This window comes from Dendrobates tinctorius, unplaced genomic scaffold (genome assembly GCF_039654945.1).
Source record: "Dendrobates tinctorius isolate UK_male_01 unplaced genomic scaffold, ASM3965494v1 ptg000241l, whole genome shotgun sequence".
Classification (NCBI taxonomy): Eukaryota; Metazoa; Chordata; class Amphibia; order Anura; family Dendrobatidae; genus Dendrobates; species Dendrobates tinctorius.
In genome coordinates, this window is record NW_027361908.1 from 5,291,575 (window position 1) to 5,316,153 (window position 24,579).

General features: G+C 44.8%; 1 protein-coding gene across 3 annotated transcripts in view; it reads right to left on the reverse strand.

Moving 5' to 3' along the window:
* The window catches only part of CDK17 (cyclin dependent kinase 17), a 273,841-nt gene that overhangs the window by 98,108 nt on the left and 151,154 nt on the right, over nucleotides 1–24,579 (reverse strand). For all 3 annotated transcript variants that reach the window (XM_073556929.1, XM_073556930.1, XM_073556931.1), the window contains one exon: nucleotides 15,566–15,730. In XM_073556929.1, the coding sequence (XP_073413030.1) occupies nucleotides 15,566–15,730 (165 nt within the window). The remainder of the gene's footprint in view (nucleotides 1–15,565; nucleotides 15,731–24,579) is intronic.

Consider the following 24,579-nt stretch of genomic DNA (forward strand, 5'->3'; position numbering starts at 1 on the left):
CCTGGGTGAGTATAATATAACTCATCTTTCTTATCTTTCAGGTTACATCAGGGTTTTACCTACAGCAATAGGATTTGCTATCATTTTCTTGCCGCACATGTTATTGGACTGTTGGCATGATTCATGCCTTCCAGGTTATTGTATTGTTTTGCCACACTTGCTAATGGTTATTAGACATATCAGGGACTCCAAGGGATAGCCGTCGTGGAGCGGGGGCGCAATTCCGCTGACCAGTAGGGTGCCAACCTCCGCTGACTGGAAGGCTTACAGTCACAGGCAACAGTATAGTCAGGTACTCATTTGATTTGCACATGTCAATTTATTGTCTGTGTCACTAGCACTTTTTTTTTTTTTGCACACTGCTTTATTGTTGCCTACCCAACTACCTTCATTGACAACCTCTATATGATCCTTACCTGGTTAATTGAGTGACCGCATGCTGCACGAGTCCAGGGACATATAGGAGTTTTAGGGTTCAGCCTTCGTGGAGCGGGGGCGCCAATCTCGATGGTGTTTAGAGTGCCAACCTCCGCTGTCAGGTAGTTTGATATTAGGGCTCTCTGTAGGGTCATGGTAGGTAGCATGGTTGGTTGATTTTCTGTGTGGTGTTGTCTTGTTTTTAGATTGGTTTAATAAAGGTAAATTTTATATCAGGTATAATGCTAAGCTAAGGTTCCTGGCTAGCACATTTGATTTTTTGACCTTATTCTTTCATATCTGGTAAAATATTTTTTGGATATGCGAGCTACAAAGGCACAGGAAACTTGGTCAGAGTTGAAGGAAAGATGAATATACGTTATCAGCAAATACTGGAGGCAAATTTTCAATCAGCCCGGAAGCTGCACATGGGACTTACTTGGACGTTCCAAAATGACAACGATCCAAAACACAAGGCCAAGTCGACGTGTCATTGGCTACAGTAGAACAAACTGAAGATTCTGGAGTGGCCATCTCAGTCTCCTGACCTCAATATCATTGAGCCACTCTGGGGAGATCTCAAGCACGCAGTTCATGCTAGACAAGCCAGGAATTTACAGGAACTGGAGGCTCTATGCCAAGAAGAGTGGGCAGCTTTACCATCTGAGGAAATGAAGAACCTCATCCACAACTACCACAAAAGACTTCAAACTGTCATTGATGTTAGAGGGGCCAATACACGGTATTAAGAAATAGGGTATGTGAAATTTTGATCAAGCTCATTTTTCTTCAAGTGCTTCCTTATTGTGCACCTTGAAACAGCCACACCGCAAGTTTTCAGAGAGTCCAGTATTTCAGCTGATGTTATTTGTGGGTTTTTCTTTGCATCCCAAACAATTTTCCTGGTATTTGTCACAGGTGAGGATGTTACCTTTAGTAGCAATTCAAACCCATTTGTGCCAACTTCTGTGCATGGCGTCAGGCCAAAATCACCAGGGTATGTAAACTTTTGATCAGGGTCATTTGGATGTCATTAGGATTTAAAAAGAGAAAACACAGTAGCTTCACCCAACCACCAACCATGAGTGGAGAAAAAGTTTTGGTGTTATTCATATTCTCTGAAAAAAGGATAAGAAAGCAAAAATTCTGCCGGGGTATGTAAACTTTTGAGCACAACTATATCAAGAGTAGCCTCATGGTTTGCGAGGACCGACCCTAGCCCATATTTCCAAGCAATCTCATGTGTATTCCTCTATCAGAAGGCAATGAAAAAGTTAGCCCACAATGTATATGTTCCTTTGTAAGGTACCTCCCCTTAAAAAGGAAAATACATAGTGGGTTAACTATTCCCCCTACTCGAAAACACATTACATACACTAATTATTGAAAATTAACAAGTCCTGGCAAATTTCAACTACGTGCATTCAAGGGAAGTTTAAGGTAACTCTTTGGTGAAAACAGGAGCTAAATCATCTGGGTGAAGTCTAGAAATAACTAGCATATACACAAAACCTCTGCTTGAAAATATGTCCTGAATGAAACAATCTCAATGCAAAACACTGTTGAATTTCACATGTGACATTGATGCAATTTTCAGGACTTTTCAGTCTTTGGCCTCATTCAGAATTCAGCAATTTTTCAAACACCAGTACACAAAAAAAAAAGTTGAGAGTGTCATCAATATATTTCATCCGATTTTCATCAGCATTTAATCAGTGAAAAGTTATACCATCAATGCTTGGTCATGGCTATTCACTGATGGAAAAAATAAATAAATTCTAATCTCCTATCTATTACAATGTTAATCATGGACAGCACACGGACTGTATACTGAGGTCATCCGTGTGCTGTCTGTGATTTTCACAGACCCATAGACCTGTGTGGGTAATTTTGACCCTTGACTTTTCTGCAGACACATGGCGCACAAAACACGGGTATTACATACCTGGTAATGTGTTTTTTCATGAGACATGACGGCACCACGAGAGAGGGGATCCGTCCAACGAGGACAGGAAACCTTCAAGATAAAAAGGGGCGGCTCCTCTCTCCGCATCAGTTGTTTTACAGAGCACTAGAGGAACTCCGCAGGTTAGTGTACATATAAATAATACATCCTTAAGGCTGGGTTCACACATAGCTGAACTCTCGCGGAAATTACCGCGAGAATTCCGCGGGAAAATAGAATTTTAAATTCCCGCGATTTTCCCGCGGAAAAACTAGCATTTTGCAAGCGTAATTAGCTTGCAGAATTGCTAGCGTTTTCCAAGCGATCTGTAGCATCGCTTGGAGAACTGATTGACAGGTTGGTCACACTCGTCAAACATAGTGTTTGACGAGTGTGACCAACTTTTTACTATTGAGGCTGCCTATGCGGCATCAATAGTAAAAGATAGATTGCAAATAATAAAAAAAAAAAAATATATATATTGTTATTCTCACCTTCCGACGTCCCGCGCAGCCTTCCCGCCTCTCTCCACGCTCCCGGTCATCCTTTGCGAGAATTACCGCAATGATGTCCGTTCTCGCGGGATCGCGACGTCTCGCGGTCATTCGCGATGACGTCGCGCGAATGACCGCGAGACTTTGCGATCCCGCGAGAACGGACGTCATCGCTCGCAAAGGCTTACTGGGACCGGGAGCGTGGAGAGAGGCGGGAAGGTCGGAAGGTGAGAATAACAATATTTTTTATTTTAAATTCTATTTTTTACAGGGATATGGTACCCAAAGCCCAGAGGACAGTCTCCTCTCCTACTGACCGTGGGTACCATCCTCAAATGTTCTGCTTACTTTTCGCATGGTGTGCACAGCCACATGCGGAAAGTAAGCAGAACAATGGATTCCTATGGGTGCGGGATTGCCGCGATTCCACGAAATTAATGAGCATGCTGCGTTTAATGCGAAGCGATTCCGCCGCGGTAAAAATCGCAGCATTAGCACAGCATTGCGGAATCCCATAGGAATGCATGGGATGCTTATTTTTCGCGTTTTCGCGGCAAAATCGTGCGGTTAAAACCGCCGCGGAAACGCGAAAAAAACGCCACGTGTGAACTCAGCCTTACACTACTAAATTTCCAACACCCAAGGGAGTGTATAATGCTAATACTGCACCCAACTAATGATGTGATCAATAGGGAGGGAATATAAGTGTGCCGTCATGTCTCATGAAAAAACACATTACTAGGTATGTAATGCCCGTGTTTTTCCATTCTACATGACGGCAGCACGAGAGAGTTAGAGATTTGTATTCTCTTTAGGGAGGGATCACTGCTTGTAACACTCTTCTCCCGAATGTGAGATCAGAGGTACAGTAGCAGATAGGTCTAACCTATAATGTTTGAAAAAGGTAGACGGAGAGGACCAAGTGGCCGCCTTACAGATTTGGTCGATGGAGGCGTCAGCTCTCTCCGCCCATGACGTCGCCATGGCCCTCGTGGAGTGGAGTTTAGACCCTCTGGAACAGCCCTGCCTGCACTACTATATGCTAGCATAATGGCCTCTCTCACCCATCTAGCTATAGTCTGTTTAGAAGCTTTAAGGCCCTTTCTTGCCCCCTGGTATGAGACTAATAAGGCCCTTTGTTTTCTCCAGGGTCTTGTCATCTCTAAATACTGCATCTCCTAACGTCTAGGCAATGAAGCCTCTCCTCCTCCTGGTTACTGGGGTTAGGACAAAAAGATGGTAAGACTATCTCCTGAGCCCTATGGAATTTTGAGACCACCTTGGGAAGGTATGTTGGGTCTAATTTTAACACAACTCTCTCGTCCATGACCTGAGTGTAGGGAGGGTCTGCTGACAATGCGTGTAAATCTCCAACCCTACGGGCTGATGTGAGTGCCACTAATAAGGCTGTCTTTAGTGTTAGAACTTTATCTGATGTTTTGTTTAGTGGTTCAAACGGACTGTCAGAGATGATGGGGCTAAATTGAGATCCCAGGGAGGAGGAGTAGGGGTCGGGACAGAGTCAGCTCTAGTACAGGCCCGGATAAACCTGGCCACACACCTATTTGCTAGGTCACAGTTGAATAAGGCTGCCAGGGCTGAGACGTGTACTTTGAGGGTACTGACAGCTAACCCCAACTCTAAACCTTCCTGCAGAATTTCCAGTATTGCCACTATCGGGACTTCCCCCTCCTGTATTGGGCCTGAGGTAGAAAAATTTTTTTTTCCATATTCTACCATAAATTTTTGTAGTCACTGGTTTTCTGCTACTGAGTAAGGTGGATATTAACCCCGCTGAGAATCCCGTTTTCTCTAGTAGTGACCTTTCAAATTCCAGGCTGTCAAATGAAGCCCGGACTTCTGAGGGTGATTGAAGGGACCCTGTGTTAGGAGGTCCTGGCCCTCTGGGAGCACCCATGGGTCCGTCACCGACATCACTCTCAGCTAGTAGAACCATGGTCTTTTTGGCCAAATGGGAGCTATCAGAATCACTCTGGCTTTGTCCTCCCTGATCTTCCTCAGAACTGCTGGAATGAGGCATATTGGAGGGAAGGCGTACAGGAGACCTGATATCCACTCTATCCTGAAGGCGTCTACTGCCAATGGCCTGTCTGCTGGACTGAGGGAGCAGAATTTTTGAACCTTCCTGTTGGTTTTTGAGGCAAAGAGATCTATGTTGGGTTTCCCCCACATATGCACAATCTGTTGAAAAATGGACTCTTTTAGGGACCATTCTCCTTGCCTCAAGTGGTTCCTGCTCAGAAAGTCTGCCTTCAGGTTGTCCACGCCTCGGATATGCAGGGCCGATAATGAGAGAAACTGGTGTTCCGCCAGAGTCAGGATTCTTTTTGCTATTTGCATCATGGACTGAGAACGGGTGCCCCCCTGGTGGTTCACATATGCAACCGCCGTTCGGTTGTCTGACAGGACTCTCACATGGTGTCCTCTTAGATGTGTCAATCCTTTCAGTGCCCTTTCAATTGCTAGCAGTTCCCAATCATTTGAGGATAGATTTCTTTCCACCTGAGCCCAGGGATCCTGGAGCCATAGTGTGTCTAGGTGGGCTCCCCACCCCCACGGACTGGCATCCGCTGTGACTACCTTGGAGGCCGTGTACATCCAAGGTACTCCCCTTGGAGAGGACTATCTGTAACCACCACCTGAGTGACTGTAGTACAGGGTCCGGGAGAGTGAGCTTCTGCTCTAACTGCCCCTGAAGCCTCAGGTCGTTTGGTAGCACACACCACTGAAGTTCTCTTGTGTGGAACTGGGCCCATTTTACTGCTGGTATGCAGGAGGTTAGGGACCCTAACACTGACATGGCCCTTCTCAGAGTCATTTCAGTTTTTTTCAAGGTTGTCACGATTAGATTTTTGATCTTTTCTTCTTTCTCCTCTGGGAGGCGACACTCCTGCACCACCGAGTCCATTGTTAAGCCTAAGAAATTCTGGATCCAGTTTGGACTTTTTGAGGTTCAGTTGCCATCCCAGGGTCTGTAGTGTCTCCATCACTATTTTGACTTGTTCTTGACAGTGAGAGAAATTTTTTCCCACTATCAAGAAGTCGTCCAGATATGGTATCACCAGAGTGTCTTTTTCCCTGACATGCGCTGTGACCTCTGCAATTAATTTCGTGAAGACTCGGGGGGCTATTGCTACGCCAAAGGGCTGAGCCCTGTATTGAAAGTGACGCCACTGAGACCTCATCTGGACCGCCACTCAGATATTTGCGATCTTGTTGCCGGATCGGGACATGATAGTAAACATCCTTGAGGTCCAGGACTGCCATGTAGCACTGAGGAAAGAGGAGCTTTACCGACGACCTTATCGTTTCCATCGTGAATGATGGGACTATCAGATATTTGTTGAGGCCTTTCAAATTTATAATCGTCCTCCAGGAATTGTCTGTTTTTTTATGAGAAATAGGGGGGGGGGAGTAAAAACCTTCCTTTTCCTTTTTCGGAACTTCCTGTTTGTCTAGGAGTGATAATACTTCACCCTCCAGACGTTCTTGTTTTTCTTGAGATGACTGTACTGGAGACTGCATGTATCTTCGTGGCGGCCAGTGATGGAATCTTTTTTTTTTTTTCCAAAATCATATTTATTAAAATTTTACATAGTTAAACAGGTAAACAAATCAATTCCGCAAACAGTGCAGAGTAGATTAATCATACGTCAAGAAAACAGACATACAAACATAGAAGGCAAGGAATAAAAAAAGGGGGGTGGGGAGGAAAGGGAAGGGCTACCATGCACCTACATCAACAAGCATGGTAGCTATCAACCGGAAAAAATAATGAGGGGGGGGGGGGGGGAGGAGGGTACACCTAGGTATACAACTGTAAATTACTTAGATCAAAGGTCTTAACAGAAAATGACCTGCTATAGTGCAGGTTCCTGAATATCAAAGTGGCATATAAGCTAGACACACAGTAGGGTTCATCGCGGGCAGGGAATATCAGGCCCTGAGTCGAAGTAGCGCAAGCATCTTCACGGTGGTTGAAGGAGAGCCGGTTACCAAGCCATGGTTCCCAAATCTGAGACTTTTTCTTTTTAGATGACGCAGATAATACCAGAGCCCTTTCGTATTGGCAATGAAGGTTCATCCTGTCAATCACAAATTGCATGGTCGGTGCGCTGGTCACTCTCCATTTGGATGCCACTGGCAGTCTAGCGGCTAAAAACAAATGTGAGAACATTCCTCTCAACACATGCGGGATCACATCTAAACCGATATGCAATAGAACCATACTGGGTTGTAGGGCCATCCGAATCCCAGTTACCTCAGCTATCACGTCCTCTAGGCTAGCCCAAAAATTTAGTAATTTCGGGCACGACCACCACATGTGGCTAAGTGTCCCCAACACACCGCAGCCTCTCCAGCACAATGGGGAGCACTGAGGGCCAAAGTGTAAGTGGACTTTTTTCAATTGTTCCAGACGGTTTAAACATGAGGAAACTCTCCGAACCTCTAACACCGCCTCCCGCCACCCATCAGGTGCTAGGGTGACCTGCAGGTCATCCTACCATTGTCTCATGAATTGCAGTTTAACCTCTAGGTCAGGATCATTCAAGGCTCTATACAAAATAGATACATTGCGAGTACTAGATCCGGGCACCAGGAAGAGGCCTTTTACTGTACGGTCTAGGTTGGTATTAAAGAAGTACGACGGTTGTGTAGTATGTATAAGATGTCTTAGTTGTAAAAACTGATAAAATCTATGTTGAATATCTGGGTGATTTGCAACTAGGCGGTCAAACGGCTTAATCGCTGTGCCGTCAAACAGCTGATGAAGTGATTTTACACCAGCCAGTACCCATGGCTGTAAATCTATATATGGGATATGTAATTCTAGCGCCTTCAGTGACACTTCAGTTAACGGGATTTTAATAAGGGTCGGGACCGTCTGTCTCCAAAAATGCAGTGCAGTAGACATGGTCGGTAGAGGGAGGTTACAAGGCCACAGCCCAAAGGCTTCAACCTCTAGCATGAATCGGGTGGAGCCTCTAATCGCATAAAAATTTTCGATTTGCAGCCATCTATGATCCTTGTCTAGCTGCCACCAATCCCGCAGCCCCGCTACCACTGAGGCCTTATAATACGCCATCAAATTTGGCATTCCCATTCCCCCCAGATCATAAGGGTAATACAAAAGGGACTTGGCCACTCGGAGTTTTGTGGGCCCATATGCATTTGTTTGTTAAGCGCTGAAGGTTTGTTATGATTTTGCTTGGAACCCTCAAAGGGAGACATCTAAAATAATATATCATCTTGGGGAGAATTTTCATCTTGAAAATATTAATTCTAGCCACCCAGGAGGACAAACTGATGTAAGGTGTCCAGCTCAGTCTTTATCTGTCTGAATAGAGCAGGATAGTTCGCCTCTATAATATGATGAGAGTGCGTGAGCTTTATACCAAGGTAAGGAATACCTTGATCAGTCCAACGAAAGGGAAACTTATTCTCCAATTCAGCTTTGGTGACCAAAGGGACCACGACAGGGAATACCAATGATTTGGGTGCATTCAGTTTGTAACAGGATACTGACGCAAACTCCTCTAGTTCAGCCATGACAGCCGAGAACGACCGCTCCAGGTCCACACAGGCTATGATAACGTCGTCCGCGTAAAGGCCGATCTTATGAGCAGCCGGACCCACCATCAGACCTGAGATATCAGAGTTAAGACGGATCTTCTCTGCCAGGGGCTGCATGCATAATGCAAATATAATGGGAGATAATGGGCATCCCTGCCGCGTCCCGTTGGCAAAAAGGGGGAAGACACAAACCCAGAGGCTAGGACTCTGGTAGATGGGGTGGAATATATGGCTAAAATCGCCGAAAGGATGGGGCCCTCCAAACCAAACTTCCGAAGAACACTTCCCAAATATGCACCCTGTCAAAGGACTTCTCAGCGTCAAAGGACAAGAATGCACCGGGGAGGCCCGACAGCTCCGCCACCCTAATAAGATTCAACATTCGGCGGATACCATCCTTGGTTTCCCGGCCAGCCACAAACCCAACCTGGTCAGGAGAGACAAGAGGGGATTATCAAATGAAGGCGGGAGGCTAGCAATTTGGTATATATCTTTAAATCACAATTCAATAAAGCAATGGGTCTAAAATTCCCAGGACTTTCAGGGGTCTTACCTGGCTTAGGGACAGTGGTAATAGTAGCTTCCAAATTAGGGGCAGCAACTTTACCTGAATCCCGCCAAAGTGAAAACAACCTCAATAAATATGGGGCCAGAAGTTCCTGAAAAGTGCGATAATATTCATTTGATAGTCCATCCGGACCAGGCGCGGTGTGTAGCCTACTGCTATTTTTTTTTTTTATCTCCTCTGTAAATGGGGCATTTAATAATAATAATTGTTCTTGGGATACACACGGTAAATTAACTGATTGCAGATATGAATCGATTGCTACCTGAGTGGATTGATGGGTCTGAGGGTCAGAATGTAAGTTATATAAATGGGAGTAGTACTTTGAAAATGTCTCCGCGATGTCAATCGGATTCCTAACCAGACACCCATTCCATTTCCTGTAAACCATCTATTCTGGATTTAGGCTCTCGTTTACATACCCTACGGGCCAGTATTGCTCCCGCCCTATCTCCAGTGGCGTAAAAGTGAGTTTTAAGCTTACGTAAATTATGGGCATAAGCAGAAAGCAAGATCTCCCGCAACTGAAAGCGAACCCTGTATATCTCATCCGACACCGCATGAGAGGGTGAGGTTTTATTCAGTGATGCCAACTAGTCAAGTCTAGCTAAGTGGTCATCCCGTATCCCTCTATTGCGCTTCAGTATGGAGGCTTGTTGTAGGAGATATCCCCGTATAACCACTTTATGCGCAGCCCATAGCGTTTCATCTGAAATGTCCCCATTATCATTAACATGGAAGTAGTGAGTCAACTCAGTAGAGATACCACACGTCACCTTCTCATTTAGTAAAAGAGAAGGGTTCAGACGCCACCGAAAGGCAGGGTTCTCATGATGTTTTAACGCTAACTAACACAATGGGTGCATGGTCAGACCAGGTAATTAGTCCTATGCTGGAGGAGACGCATCTTGGAAGAATCGTAGTATCTACCAGAATATGGTCTATCCGAGTATATGTACGTTGTTGGAAGGAATAGAAGGTATAATCTTTCACTCGCGTGTGAGTACCTCCAGAAATCGTGTAGGTGCTATTCTTTGGCTATGCCTTTCAACTCCCCCCTAGGCCGAATGCCACCTCGTGAGCAGTCTAGATCCCTGTCCATGGGGAGATTAAAGTCTCCACAGTATATTTTTTCACCCTGCGCCAGACCATCCACTTTATGTAGTACTTTGCGGATAAATGTCTGTTGCAAATGATTGGGGGCGTAGAGGACTGTGATAGTGTGCAACTCGCCATTCAATGTGCATATGAGGATCAGAAATCTGCCCGCAGGATCTGCTACCCTCTGGATACATTTGAACGCTAATGTATTTTTAAAGATGATGCACACCCCAGCTTTTTTAGTGTTATTATTAGCTAAGTAAATATTAGAGAATTGTGGGTGACGCAGCCTAAAATTATCAGCTTCTATCAGATGCGTCTCCTGCAGGCAGATATTCTCCGCACCTGATTTTTTCACCTCCTTCCATAGGATGGACCTCTTACAGGGGGAGTTCAACCCCCTAACATTTAGAGACATAATGGTAACACTCAATTATACATTATAAAACTTGCTATCACACAAACATCTTCATGAACCCATATCACCTGCATCAGGGCTCGTGTGTTGGCATTATAGAGAACCACAGTAACCACTTTAAAAAGACCCATCTCGGAGGTGTACCTAAAAAACAGGAGACAAGGGAAACAAAACAGAGAAAACGAAAAAAACTTCTAAACACAAAGTCATGCAGCCACTAGGCCAAAGGCCAGGCTAGTCATGCAGTGAAACGCCTGAGTGGTCAGTCTTAGACCGCAGGTAAATACCAGCTTGGGGCAGTTCCAATGTTCACTCCCAAAAAGATGGAAAATTACCAAGAGTTATCTTAGACGGGGTACTGAAGCAAAAAGAAAAAAGGTGGAGAAAGGGAAATAGGTTACAAAATCCGTAGCACCCTCACAGCATAGTCCTGCATCCAGGCAGCATCTCATCCTCCTCTTCAAGTTTGAAACCAGTCCTGAACAATTTTCTTTCCCATCGGGTTCTGGCGGGGAGCAAAGGAAATCTTCCAATCAGTTAGCATGTTCTCAGCCTGTTTGGGAGATTGGCAGACCACACCACGACCTTCATAGAATATTATCAGTCTGACTGGATTGAATCCCCATTTGTATCGGATATGAACATCACGTAGTGCTTTACAAACAGGAGCGTATTCTTGCCTCTTTGCCAGCGTGGACGCTGATAAGTCAGGTAACACCTGTAAGCCTTGAAATTCAGCAGGGAGCTCAGGGGGATTCCTCATCTTCTGCATGAAGGCGTCTTTGGTAGTATAGAAGTGGACGCGCGCCAAAGTGTCTCTGGGCAAGGCTGGGTCCACATGCCGGGGTTTGGGGAGTCCATGTATCCTGGCAATCAGGAAATCTCTGGGGAGCAAGGTTGGGAGTACAGTTTGCATGAAATTAAGCAAAAAGTCAGCCAGCTCCTTATCTGGAAATGTCCTCCGGTATGCCCGACACGCACATTATTCCTCCGTGAGCCATCTTCTAGATCATACATCTTATCATGGACCACAGCCATATCCTTCCTCAAAGCTTCGTTGTCATCCACTAGAGCATTTATAGTCTTGGCATATTCAGCCATCTTGCTCTCAACATGCGCAGTTCTCTCCCCCAGGGACGAGACTTCCCCTCTAATCTCCTGCAGCATGGACTGCATGTCTTCCTTTAGGGAAGCACAGATGGAGGCCAGAAAATCACTCATGTCTCCTTTAGTAATAGGAGACAGGTTGTTGTGAGTCTCAGATGCCCCCCTCCCCCCAGAGCCACCCGACGAGCGGGAGGAAGCTGAGGGGGAAGTCGCCGCCATTTTACCGCAGCATGTGCAGTCTGTCCTCGGGGGAAGAAGTCCGGGAGCTTCGGCGGGGAACTGCGTTTCTGCGCTCTCCCTCGGGTCATCATGTGCCCAGGACCTTCCAGGAGCCATTACTGTGCACCTGAGCACAGTAAGGAGGAGAGGTAATATAGAGCGCTGTTATTAGCCGGTTTAAGTCCAGAGAATCAGGAGCCTGAGAGTTGTGGCCCCTCTGGTCTGCATGCAGGCCACGCCCCCCAGTGGTGGAATTTTAACTCCAGACCTGACCCTACAATTTGCCGGATCCAGGTGCTGGATGAGATCCTCTCCCAGGCTGGAAGGAAGTGAGAGCCTTCCTCCCACCTGAGAAGGACCGTCACTGGGAGGGTTTTTTGGCGTCTTTGGAGGGCTTGCTGAAATAGAAGCCTCTCCCACCTCTGGATCGCTTGTCAGTTGTTTGTCTCGATCCCTGTACTGCAGTCTTCTGAATTTTCAGCCCTTCTGAAAGGAGCGCCGAAAGGCCTGAAATGGCCGTTTTGGGAAATTCTTCTTTTTGTCGCCGGCTTTCTCCAATATTTCATCCAATGCTGAACAGGAAATTTCCCTCACGTGGCAGAGAGCAGAGTTTCATCTTTGCCTGTGTGTCCCCCGGCCAGCATTTGAGCCATACTGCATGGCGTCCCACATTGGTTAAGGCTGCTGATTTTGCTGCTAGCCTGGCTTTATCTGCTGAAGCCTCAGCAAGAAAGACTGCCGCTGCTCTGATGGCCAGCATTGCTTCCAAAATAGACTCCCTGGGGACTCCTTGCTCTAGATGATCCTCCAGGTTGTCAACCCAAATTTTTAGGGATCTAGCCACACAAGTGGCCGCAATGGCGGGGCCTTAGTGCCCCAGCCAAGGCCTCACAGGCTGTTTTAAGACAATTGTCTATTTTTCGGTCTAGAGGTTCCTTTAGGGAACCTAAATCCTCAAAGGGTAGGGAGGATTTTCTGGTGACTTGAGATCACTATATCAATTTTTGGAGCTCTATCCCAGGATGAGGATGCCTCTTCCTCAAAAGGGTACCTCCTTTTCAGGGAATTGATTATCTGGACTTCTCTGGTTTTTCCCATTCCCTTTTTAGGAGTCCTTCCAGCTGTTCATTAATAGGGAAGGCTCTACATTTTTTCTTTTGCAACCCGCTAAACATGAGTTCCTGAGCAGTCTTTTTTGCGCGTTCATTTACCAGCCCCATAGTAGACCGGATTGCCTTTATAAGCTTAACTGTAGCTTCTACTGGGAATGCGTCTTCCTCGTCAGAACTGCTATCCGAATAGCGGGAGTCCTCCTCTGACCCTGTGGAGTCCTCCTGAGAGACTACTGTGGGACTGGATCTATATCTTGCTTTGCTATCCGTATCCGCTGATTGTAACGCCCTCATTGACTTGCAGACCTCTGATTGAATTAGGGATCTCCGGTTATCAGAGAAGGAGGGTGTCTCTTCAGCTACTGTTTTGTTAATACTGTCCTGGCACAAACTTTTACTCCAAGATGCTCCTAAGGGGTTATTGCATAAGGGGCATTCCTTATTCTTGGATTTTGACCTACTCTTCTTAGGGACCTCCTATACTCCACCCCACCAATGTATGTAAAAGAGGGGAGAGAGGAGACGAGAGAGAGAGAGAGAGAGAGAGAGAGAGAGAGAGAGAGAGAGAGAAAGACATTAGAGTGCTGGACTTTCTCGAAGCTCACTCACCACTCGGACGCTTCACAGAACGGGTACCAGATCTGGAGGCTGACTGGTCTCACTATTTCCCAAAGAGACTAGGGACACCTCATTTTTGCGGTGACGATCCGCCCGTGCGCTGCCCGAGCGGCTCCCACTGCTGCTGCGGCACGTCTGGCTCTTCTCCTCTGAGCGAGACCGCCTCTCCTGCACCTCCTGGTGCGGCTGCAGGTGTTCTGGTGAAGGGCTCTCCATTGCCTAACTGCTGTATTCTGACAAAAGCAGTCAAGTCTAACCTAGTGACGCCCCCAAGGACTACTGTCGAGTTTAAATATCAGTGTCTCCCTTTTTTTTTTTTGTAATTAGCCACCTGGTTGATCCCACCTGCCGGCCGCTTGTGCATGCGAGCTATCATGCCTCTGATAATTAGAGTGTGCTCCTTATGCCCGCCTGAAGATCGTGTCTGCGCGCACCCTGCTGTAACGGGTGCGCGCATACTGCTATGTGGCAGTTACCGCACTCTGCTGCTACCTCCCGGGTGCCACAGGCTCTACTTCCGGGTCGCACCTCATCTACTTCCGATGCGCCCTCCCGGCCTCTCCATGGGTTCCCCAGGAGTCTGCGCTGCTGTGGGTTTTACTACCAGCGCGTGCCCCACCTGCTGCTGCCCCCGGTGTGTACTCTCAGCTCCGACCGCTGCGCGCACTCGGGTGTCCCCATCAGCTGCGCGTACCAGCTTTTCCCTTCCGATTCGCGCCCAGTTCACCACTATTGCAGCGTTTCCTGCCATTATCTGCCGTGACACCTGCCCCCCTCATACCTGCGATCTCACCGGACCGAGTCTCCTGGAGGAATATGGATGTCACCCTGGCCACTACTGATAACAGGTACCCAGAACTTCTTTCCAGGGCTCATGTCCAGTGGGGTCTGGCCTCAGAGAGGGCACACTTACGCGGCCTCCGAAGAGCTTAACTTCTGCCCAGGCACCGATGTGTCTCACTGGCTGCATGGCCACCGGTTGTCAACAGGGAGGGAGCACAAAGTGGCTTCCGTGGACTATTATGGGGCATGTTGGTCATTAGGGATGGTACACCAAAGTGGTCTCTGAGGCTCAAACTTCACCCGGGCATCTGCCTCATGGGCTGTGGCCATGCACTCGCTCAGGGGGGACATAGGAATATATGGCCCCCGAGGCGACTACCGGTACCTGGTGACGGGTGTAGACGACCAATGCCTGCCAGTAATCACCTGACCCAGGCATCCTCTTCTTTCTTCTTTCTTACATAATCTTCAAGAGGTTTTTCATCTTGAGGGTTCCCCATCGAGGACAGGAAACCAACTGATACGGAGAGAGGAGCCGCCCCTTTTATCTTAAAGGTTTCCTGTCCTCGTTGGGCGGATCCCCTCTCTCGTGGTGCCGTCATGTAGAATGGAAAAAAAACACAAACAATAATTATAAGATTATAATGGGTATGTGTTTTATCTGTGAAAATCATATAGACAACATATGTGGAAAAACGGATGTCTGAATGAGGCCTTGTAGAGGACCTGTGAGTTTTCCATGTATCCTGCATAATATAACAATTAAGGAGAAGCTTTTCTTAGATCTTTAAATTGATAACTGGGCGCCATACAAAAATTATTCAGAGGAATAACATAAGAACAGCACAACATATATGTATGAAAATATATACCATGTCATTTCATGGGTAACACATGCATTAACTAAAGCAAACCTGTCAGGAATGGCGACAGGTCCTCTTATATGTACAAAATTACTTGCTCCCCCATGTAATTACTCGTGTGTCAACATTAGCCTTACAAAAAATAAAAAGCTGCTGAAGAAATGTCACATTGATATCAGAATGACATTTGCTTTATTTAGCGCCTATATAAATGGCACTCTCACTAAGAGGTGCAAAATCCCCATGTCACATTCACTCTCCTACAGGTGCCATGCACAATAATAGAGTTACTGCATATGTGAGAGAAGAATAAAAAAAAAATCATTACCTAGTCTGCTTCCATTCCTGGGCATTGCCATAAATGAGCCAAGACTTCCGCCTATAACACTGTGTGGTCTTCTCAGTGGTGGCTTCTTGAAGGATCCTGTGTATTGATGGAGGAAGGAGTGCATACTATGAGACGTCGGAGGCCTGCCATTCTTCACAATAGGTTCTAGTAATCCCAAAGGCAACAGATCCATTCCATCAGAAAAGGAAAGATTGTAGTATAGGTAGAGACCCAAGGAAAAAAAGCAGGAAGAAAGAATTGATTACTGTCCACACCATCTTATAATCATCAAACACTGGTAAAAGGGTGAAAGCCCATTTATTCAGAATCATTTGTAGTTTACTTTGCATGTTAGTTAACGAGTAATGCATCAGATATAATCAACACAAGCAAATTTGAGTTATGAATCCCAGCACCAGCAACATGTTATTTATTTATTTTTAGACCGGAAGCAATGTTAATTCAGATCAGATGGGACATAAGCTTACAGAATGAAGTTGAAACATGCCATATATTAATGTCTGTGACATGAAAGTAAAGTCCAGACCCAACGAAGTTCAACAAAACCAAAATGTGCTGAACATTGTCTTCTAGGAACTGTGTTACAGAAATACATGGGGTCCATGGTTTGAAGCCACATTATGTCATGAGCCCTCTTGGTTCTGAGGCCCTCATTACTGGAATACTATTCATTGACATCAATGAATTCAAAGTCAAGAGTATGAGATACTGATACATAATTTTCTTGTATTAGATTAGGAACCTGAAGACCCACCTCCTCCGACAAGCCTACAACCTGCAGTGATCCTCAGTCTACTGAACCGCCGCACGACCAGCTCTACCCTTTTCCTAGTGTATCCTCACCCATTCCTTGTAGACTGTGAGCCCTTGCGGGCAGGGTCCTCTCTCCTTCTGTACTTGTGTGTGTCTTGTATTGCTCATGTTTATTGTACTTGTCTATATTTGCCCCTTTTCACATGTAAAGCGCCATGGAATAAATGGCGCTATAAAAATGCATAATAATAATAAAAAAGAATCATATGTTTGGTTGGTAATGCCAAATGTTCCTAGAACAGAATGGCATCCATTGGGTTTCTGTCATGGTGTCCATCATTTTATAATGAAAAACAGAATATACTATGCTATTTTTTATGCAAAAAATGAAATCCACAAAAGACAAAACCCGATAGGTCCATTATAAGCAATATGGTACTTCTGGCATAGTTTGTGTCCGTTATTGCACAGATCCATCTCCTAAATGATTGTTTTTTTTCTCTTTCTAGAACAGAAGAAAGGCATTCCCTAATACAGATGTACCTAGCCTTGAATCAAACCGCAGAGAACTGAAGGAAGACAGAAATTGAGATTCTCTAGTGGTGACATTCTGCATGTTGGAAAGCTATTGTGTAAGCACGTGAAAATAAGCCCCTAACCAATTGTCACAAGCCTAGTAGAGGAGCAAAGAATTGCTGCAAAACCCTCAGGCCAAGCACTATCTACATCATTACTCACAATTCTACCATCCAATTTCATGTATTATAACGTTCAACAGGTTAGCTGAAGAGCAGAGCACAAGTTTAAGGGAGTATTGCAGCCTGAAAGCATGTTTTACTTATACACTGAGTCCATGCTATACGAGTCTGAAGGCCAAGACCATCACTAATGGCCAGAACAGAATACCCCTTTAAAACAACGTAAGGTAATACAGTGGGGAAAATAAGTATTTCATACACTGCCAATTTTGCAGATTTTCCCACCTACAAAGAATGGAGAGGTCTGTAATTTTTATCGTAGGTACACTTCAACTGTGAGACAGAATCTAAAATTAAACAGAAAACCATGCTATGATTTTTAAATAATTAAATTGCATTTTATTGCATGAAATAAGTATTTGATCACCTACTAAGCAGCAAGAATTCTGTCTCTCACAGACCTGTTAGTTTTTCTTTAAGAATCCCTCCTACTCTGCACTCAATACCTGTATTAATTGCACCTGTTTGAACTTGTTACATGTGTAAAAGACACCTGTCCACACAATCAATCATTCACACTCCAACCTCTCCACCATGTCCTTAGACACTCTTTGGTCTTGGCCACCAGCAAAAAAAATTGTAGACCTGCACAAGGCTGGGATGGGCTACAGGACAATAGGCAAGCAGCTTGATGAGAAGGCAACAACGGTTGGACACTTGTTAGAAAATGGAAGAAATACAAGATGATTGTCAATATTCCTCGGTCCGGGGCTCCATGTAAAATCTTGCCTTGTGGGGTAAGGATGATTCTGAGAAAGGTCAGGAATCAGCCCAGAACTACAGGGGACGACCTGGCTAATGACCTGAAGAGAGCTGGAACACAGTTTCAAACATTACCGTTCGTAACACACCACCACACCTGCCCAGGCCTGTTTAAAGTACGCCAATGACCATCTGGATGATCCAGGAGGCCACAGAGAATTTCATGTGTTCAGATAACACTAAAACAGAACTTTTCGGTATCAACTCCACCCCCCATGTTTGGAGGACTAAAGAGGAGTACAATCCCAAGAACACCCTCCCAACCGTGAAGCATGGTGGGGGAAACATCATACTTTGGGGGGTGCTTTTTTTTTGCAAAGGGGACATGACAACTGCACCGGAATGAGCTCAGTCTTCCAGCATGACAATGACCGGAAAAACACAGCCAGTGCAAGTAATGGCTCTGTAAAAAGCATTTCAAGGTCCTTGAGTGGCCTAGCCAGTCACCAAACCTGAACTCCACAGAAAATATTTGGAGTGAGCTGAAACTCAATGTTGCCCAGCGACAGTCCCGAATCCTGAAAGATCTGAAGATCTGTATGGAGGAGCGGGCCAAAATTCCTGCTGCAGTGTGTGCAAACTTGGTCAAGAACTACAGGAAACATCTGACCTCTCTGATTGCAGCAAAGGTTTCTGTACCAAATATTAAAGGAAACCTGTCAGCAGGATTGTGTTGAGTAACCTACATACAGTATCAGGTTGGCACCGTTAAACTGATTAAAATTATACTTTTGCTGATGAAATCTGTCTTGTGGTTGTTTTTTAATCTTTATTTTCAGTTTTGAGTTAATGATAAGCTCAAACTTTGGGACGGTCTGTGGGGGGGGGGGGGTGTTCATGTGGTGCTCTGCTTAGCTACTCATCTGAATGGCTTCTGAAAGGTCACTGATCACTAAGTGATTTGCCCCCTTGTTTACGGTACATAATATATATTGATATTTTGTGCCGTTTCCCTTTTTTTTTTTTTTTAGTTATATCAGAGGAGATATATCAGCGCCATCTCAGAGGAAGCAATTTTTTTCTCTAGCAAGATGGTGCCACCGGCGCCTGCGCAGTAGCATCTATCGGATCGCTGATAGCCGCTACTGCGCAGGCACGGCCGGTGCCACGTTTAGACAGATTTTTTTTTATGAATTTATAAAAGCAAATAAAATAATTAAATGTACATGATATATGTGATCATGCTGCAGCACAGGCGTATGCATGCTTAAGGTCATTTTCTTTTTCAATATATATAGATTATTCATTATGTAAACTAGGTCTATACAGATGTATAGCTAAGCAGAGCACCACATGAAGCTCCCCCCACAGGCCACCCCAAAGCACGAGCATATCATTATCTCATAACTGAAAATAAAGATTAAACAACCACAAGACGGATTTCATCAACTAAGGTATCATTTTAATCTGTAGAACGGCGCCAACCTGACACTGTCTGTAGGTTACTGTGCACAATACTGCTGACAGGTTCCTTTTAAGTTCTGTTTTTCTATTGTATAAAATACTTAATTTTCATTTTATTGCATGAAATATCTAAAAGTTATACAATGAGATTTCCTGGATTTTTTTTTTTTTTTTAAGATTCTGACTCACAGTTGAAGTGTACCTACGATGACAGACCTCTCCATTCTTTGTAGGTGGGAAAATGTGCAAAATTGGCAGTGTATGAAATACTTACTTTCCCCACTGTACATTGTGTTTTTTTGCAGAGCCCCAGCACCTTTTAGGACACATTTAGAAGGGTCATAGAAGAAATCAATGACCAATTGATATGGTACCAACCTGTGCTCATTTAATAGTCTCTTTAGACAGGACAAATGCACTTCCATGAGCACACAACGATAGTTAATATGCCTATAGAATAGCACTGTGCTCAGCAGTACGTGCCATGTTTACTGCTGCCGAGAACAATGAGAAATGCAATCCGTCAGCAGGTTTCCACTATCTAATCTAATCTATGCAACCAAACACCGGAGATTCGGGCAATACGCATGCGCCATGGTGGTGACAATCTGGTGCAGTAGATCACCAATTATGGAGGGTTTAAATACATGCTTTTTGAAACGGAGGGCATGCATTGCATCATCCGGCACAGCATCAGGAGAGACAGATGTTCGTCGTCCTATATATATATATCTTTAGTGTCATGATGGGCTAATCAACAGCAGAAATTTTGTGAGCCAAGTAATCTTTCCTTATCAGTGCCACACTTCTCATATTCACTCCTGATGAACCTGTTATAGGGGAAACGCATCTAGTGTTCTGAGAGTCTTATTTTTTTTGCTCCTTATGACTAAAGAAGATATTACCAACACTCCCCTGAGTTACTTGGCAGCAGGATCTCTGGGGCATAGTCGATATATTTTCTTTTTTTGGAGATTTAAAAAAAAAAAAAAAAGTGTCTGCAGATAGCTTTTACCATCTGTCTGCAAGGTATAATTATCTTCTGTAACGCTCCTGATTACGATATATATCAATAGGCTGCAATTTATCCCTTCTCCTGCTCTTTTTTGCTGTCATTTGGCATAATAGATTCCTAAAGGTATATTTGTAGTATCAGTAGAGACACAAGGGGACAGCCATCGAGCGCGGCGGCACCATTTTGTGCAGGTTCATACAGCGCCAACTCCCGCTGACAGGTAGGGCACATCTAGAGCTAATCTGCCTCCCTCCCCAATTTTCCAAGTCATTTTTCGTCATTCCTTCTATTACACCGTAAGCCCATAAGCACTTTATAAACAATTTAGTGCAATATTAACATCTGGGCTGACAGCAATACAAGAATTCCCGTTATTGCAGTATAGTAAATCTTTGGCCCAACAACCAGAGATTTTACCATATTTACACTGTCTTGTCTTTTCCCTCTGATCCGAATAAGGCTACGCAGAGTTAGAAAGAAAAAGCCACCGAAGAGCAGGAGCGCCAATGTGCAGGTGTTAGGGTTCCAACCTACGCAGCAAGGCAAGAAAAGCAACCTTATAGGATCAGACACACTCCTGGTTTCTAATTTTTAAGGGCGATGGTGGTTCTTTTTCGGCTTATGTCATGCTCTAATATTAAAATAGGTTACATTTTAATGCATCATCAAGTTCAGAGGACAATACAGTGATTTTTATCTAATCTGAGACCGGCATTATTCCAGTGATTTGACATGTAGTGGAATGTGCGTAGTTTCAATAAAATCAGTGTTATGAGATTAGGACTAGTTGTCTTGAGCTGTGTTTTAACCTGCTCTGTGTAACCCCACCCATGAATGACAGCTTTCTGTCTAGAATGTGCATAGGCAGACAGCTGCCAATCAATCAGTGGTGTGAGCAGGATAACAAAGCTCAGCATTCAGAGAACTGAAAAATCTGCACTAGAGAAAACAGTGATTATTTCAAAGCTGCAACAAGCAGGCAAGTGCTTAATTAAGGGTCTGTGTCACTATATGATTGTGTGCTCAAATGGTAGTAAAACCTGGTGGAAGATTCCCATTAAATGAGTTAAAAACCACTTCACCTGACAAATGAACATTTTGCTCATTTGTTGTGTGGTTGGCAGCTTGCTTACAGTGAATAATTATCAGGAAAAGAGTGTTCCTTATTATCAACGACCGCAAATGCACCTTAAAGGGAGTCCAACAACAGGAAATGTCCAGGTTTTGTATTGGGATGCTTTCACATTGCGCCTTCTGCATGTTCGAGGGTCCCGTAGGTGCTTGCATCCGACCCTCCCTCTCCAGCACCCACAAAACAGGATTTGGTCGTATGCGCCTTCGGGACCAAGGACTCTAAAGGTGCCGACAGAGTGAATGTGCGCTCTGTGGTGCATCATTTTAGGGAGTATACGCCTCCTGGAGGCAGACATTCAGACGGTGGACAGGCATTCGCCTGAATCCCGTTTTGCAGGTGGTGGAAGTGAGGGGTTCGGATGCAAGCCCCATCAGAACCCACGAACATGGAAAAAGCGCAATGTGAAACCACCCCAATATGTATTTTGGGAAAAAAAATACAAAAACTTTTTACATCACTATATCCTGATCACTGGGGCTTTTTTTTCCACTTATTTATTTTAATACTTTTACTTCCTGTCCTTTCAGTAAAAGATTACAGGAGTTTTCTTATGAGTAGAGAAAGGATTACAATAATGGTACGTGCCCATGATCTGGAGTTGCTGCAGGGTTGATGCTGCGTACTTATGCAGCATTCAACCTGCAGTGGCCAGATGTTACAGCATAGTGGATGGGATTTCAAGAAATCTCATATCCTCTATGCGTCCAGAGACGCCTGTGGAGACTAACCAGACCGCAGCATTCAATAGAATGTACTGAATGCAGTAAATCCGCATTGGTTCAGTGAACAGAGGCGGATTTACCTGCGTTCAATAGACTTGCGCTGCGTCCCAAAAGCTGCCAGTTCTGGACCATGGGCACCTGGCCTGACAGGTAAAACTGATAACACACAATCCACCATTCTCAAAAGATGATGCCAGAGCTGACCCTGCTTCCCCCTCCCTTCACAATGACTTCTGCACAGGCACATTAGAAACTTCAATACAAAACATGGGACCTAGGTCTGGCCATTATGCCTAATTTCTACTTGTTACTTTCTGAAACAATAGGAAGTTAGAATTAGTTTGTATATTTATATATACACACACACACACACACACACACACACACACACACACACACACACACATACATATCATATCCATCGATAGATAGGCGATAGATATGAGCTAGATAGATCAAACAAAAACACAATTTAAAACAAAAACCTGATGAAATCAAAAGGTTATTTTCTGATTATGGCTTCCCTTTAAGCTTGCTTTTTCTCGGCAGAACATTGTCCTGTGGGAAAAGGACATGTGCAGTTGAGAAAAATGGCATTCTATGTGCACTAACAATAGTGTTAAAGGGACTTTTCAGCACGGAATGACTGTTCAAACCAAGAAACGGGCTTCACAGTGGGGCTAATCACTTAGTACCTTCCCACCTGCTTGGTATCCATCTGTCTCTGCTCTTCTCTGGTCCTATGAAGCCAGAGCTGTCAATCAAAGAAGAGGAGAGGTAGAGATAGAAGGAAAACAAGCAGGTGGGATCAGGGCTGTGGAGTCGGTAAGCCAAACCTGCGACTCCGACTCCTCAATTTCCCTTACACCGACTCCGACTCCCACACATATTGCTTATATTTAAGTGAAAAATTTATTGTAGTACAATGTGAACCTCAGACATTTAATCATTTTTATGATCCAATAATCAAGATATTTAGATAGAACAGAATATATATTGGTGTACTACCCGGTTTTCATTCTTTTTGGTACAGATACGATATGGATAGACAGATATGGATAAATGGATATATAGATAGAGCAGATTTCTAATCTGCTTTTGCTATTGAAAACATTATCTATGAGCTCAAAAACCTTTCAGGTGATGCAGTTTTTTAAAAAGATGATCAGCTTTTGCAGCTGAAAAACGTATCCTCAAAAAACACAGGAAAAACGCTGTGTGTGAATGTAGCCTTAGATCAGGAATAGAACAGTCATTTATAGGACATTTCATAACTTTCCCAAACTCCTATAAAAAAATATTCAGCACATCCTGCATTGAATTACTGTACCCAATTTATTATATATTTTAGGAGTCGGAGTCGGTCCATTTTATACCGACTCCAACTCCGACTCCACCAAAATGAGCACCGACTCCGACTCCACGACTCCGACTCCACAGCCCTGGGTGGGATTCAAATAGTTCACCCCACCATGAAGCACCGAGCGGTGGGACTTGGTTTGAACAGTCATTCTGTGCTCAGAGTCACTTTAACAATCACTTTATGCACATGGGAAGCGTGGTCGGCTTGTCTAAAAAGGTGATTTAACTACTGCAATTGGTTAACATTTAGCCAAACAGCGGTCACTTAACACCTGCAGTTGTGTAATGTAATGTAAATACACCATTACAACTGTAAACTGACAAACATTGTCTTAAGGGGGTTTTACACTAAGCGATATCGCTAGCAATATCGCTAAAACGTCACTGGTTTTGTGACGTTATAGCGATATTGCTAGCGATATCGCTATGTGTGATACTTACCAGCGACCGGCTCCCCCGCTGTCCATCGCTGATCGCGCGAGAATGTCCGGCTCCATTTCTCATCGGGCGCTTCCTGCTGAGACTTCCTGCTGTGACGACGAGCGACGCGTGTAGGCGGGCGGGAGGACGCCAGGATCGCTGTGTGTGAATGGTAAGTATCGTGCGCTGCGTCGCTGCTGAATCGCTGTGAGATCTTTCTGTATGAAAGCTCACTAGCGATCATTTAGCGATGCACCAGCGATCCTGACCGGGTCGGATCGCTGGTCGGATCGCTGGTGCATCGCTAAATGTAAAAGGGCCTTAAGCTGTATATGTTAGAATCTGCATAATCTGCAAAGGGAAACAGTACTAAGGCTATGTGCACGCAGTTTTTTGGCTCTGCGGATTTTGTAGTAAAAACCGCAGATAAATCCGCAGGACTATAGACCTGCGGTTTATCTGCGGTTTTACACCTCATAATGGATGAGGTGTGAAACTGCAGCGTTTCTGCACTAAAGAATTGACATGCTGCAGATTGTAAACCGCGGAAAAATCCGCATGTGCACTGCGTATTCCAGTTTACCATTGAAAACAATGGTACTGTACAACGCACCTAAATCTGCTGCGGACCTGCAGCTGCACAAACGCTGCGGATCCGCAGC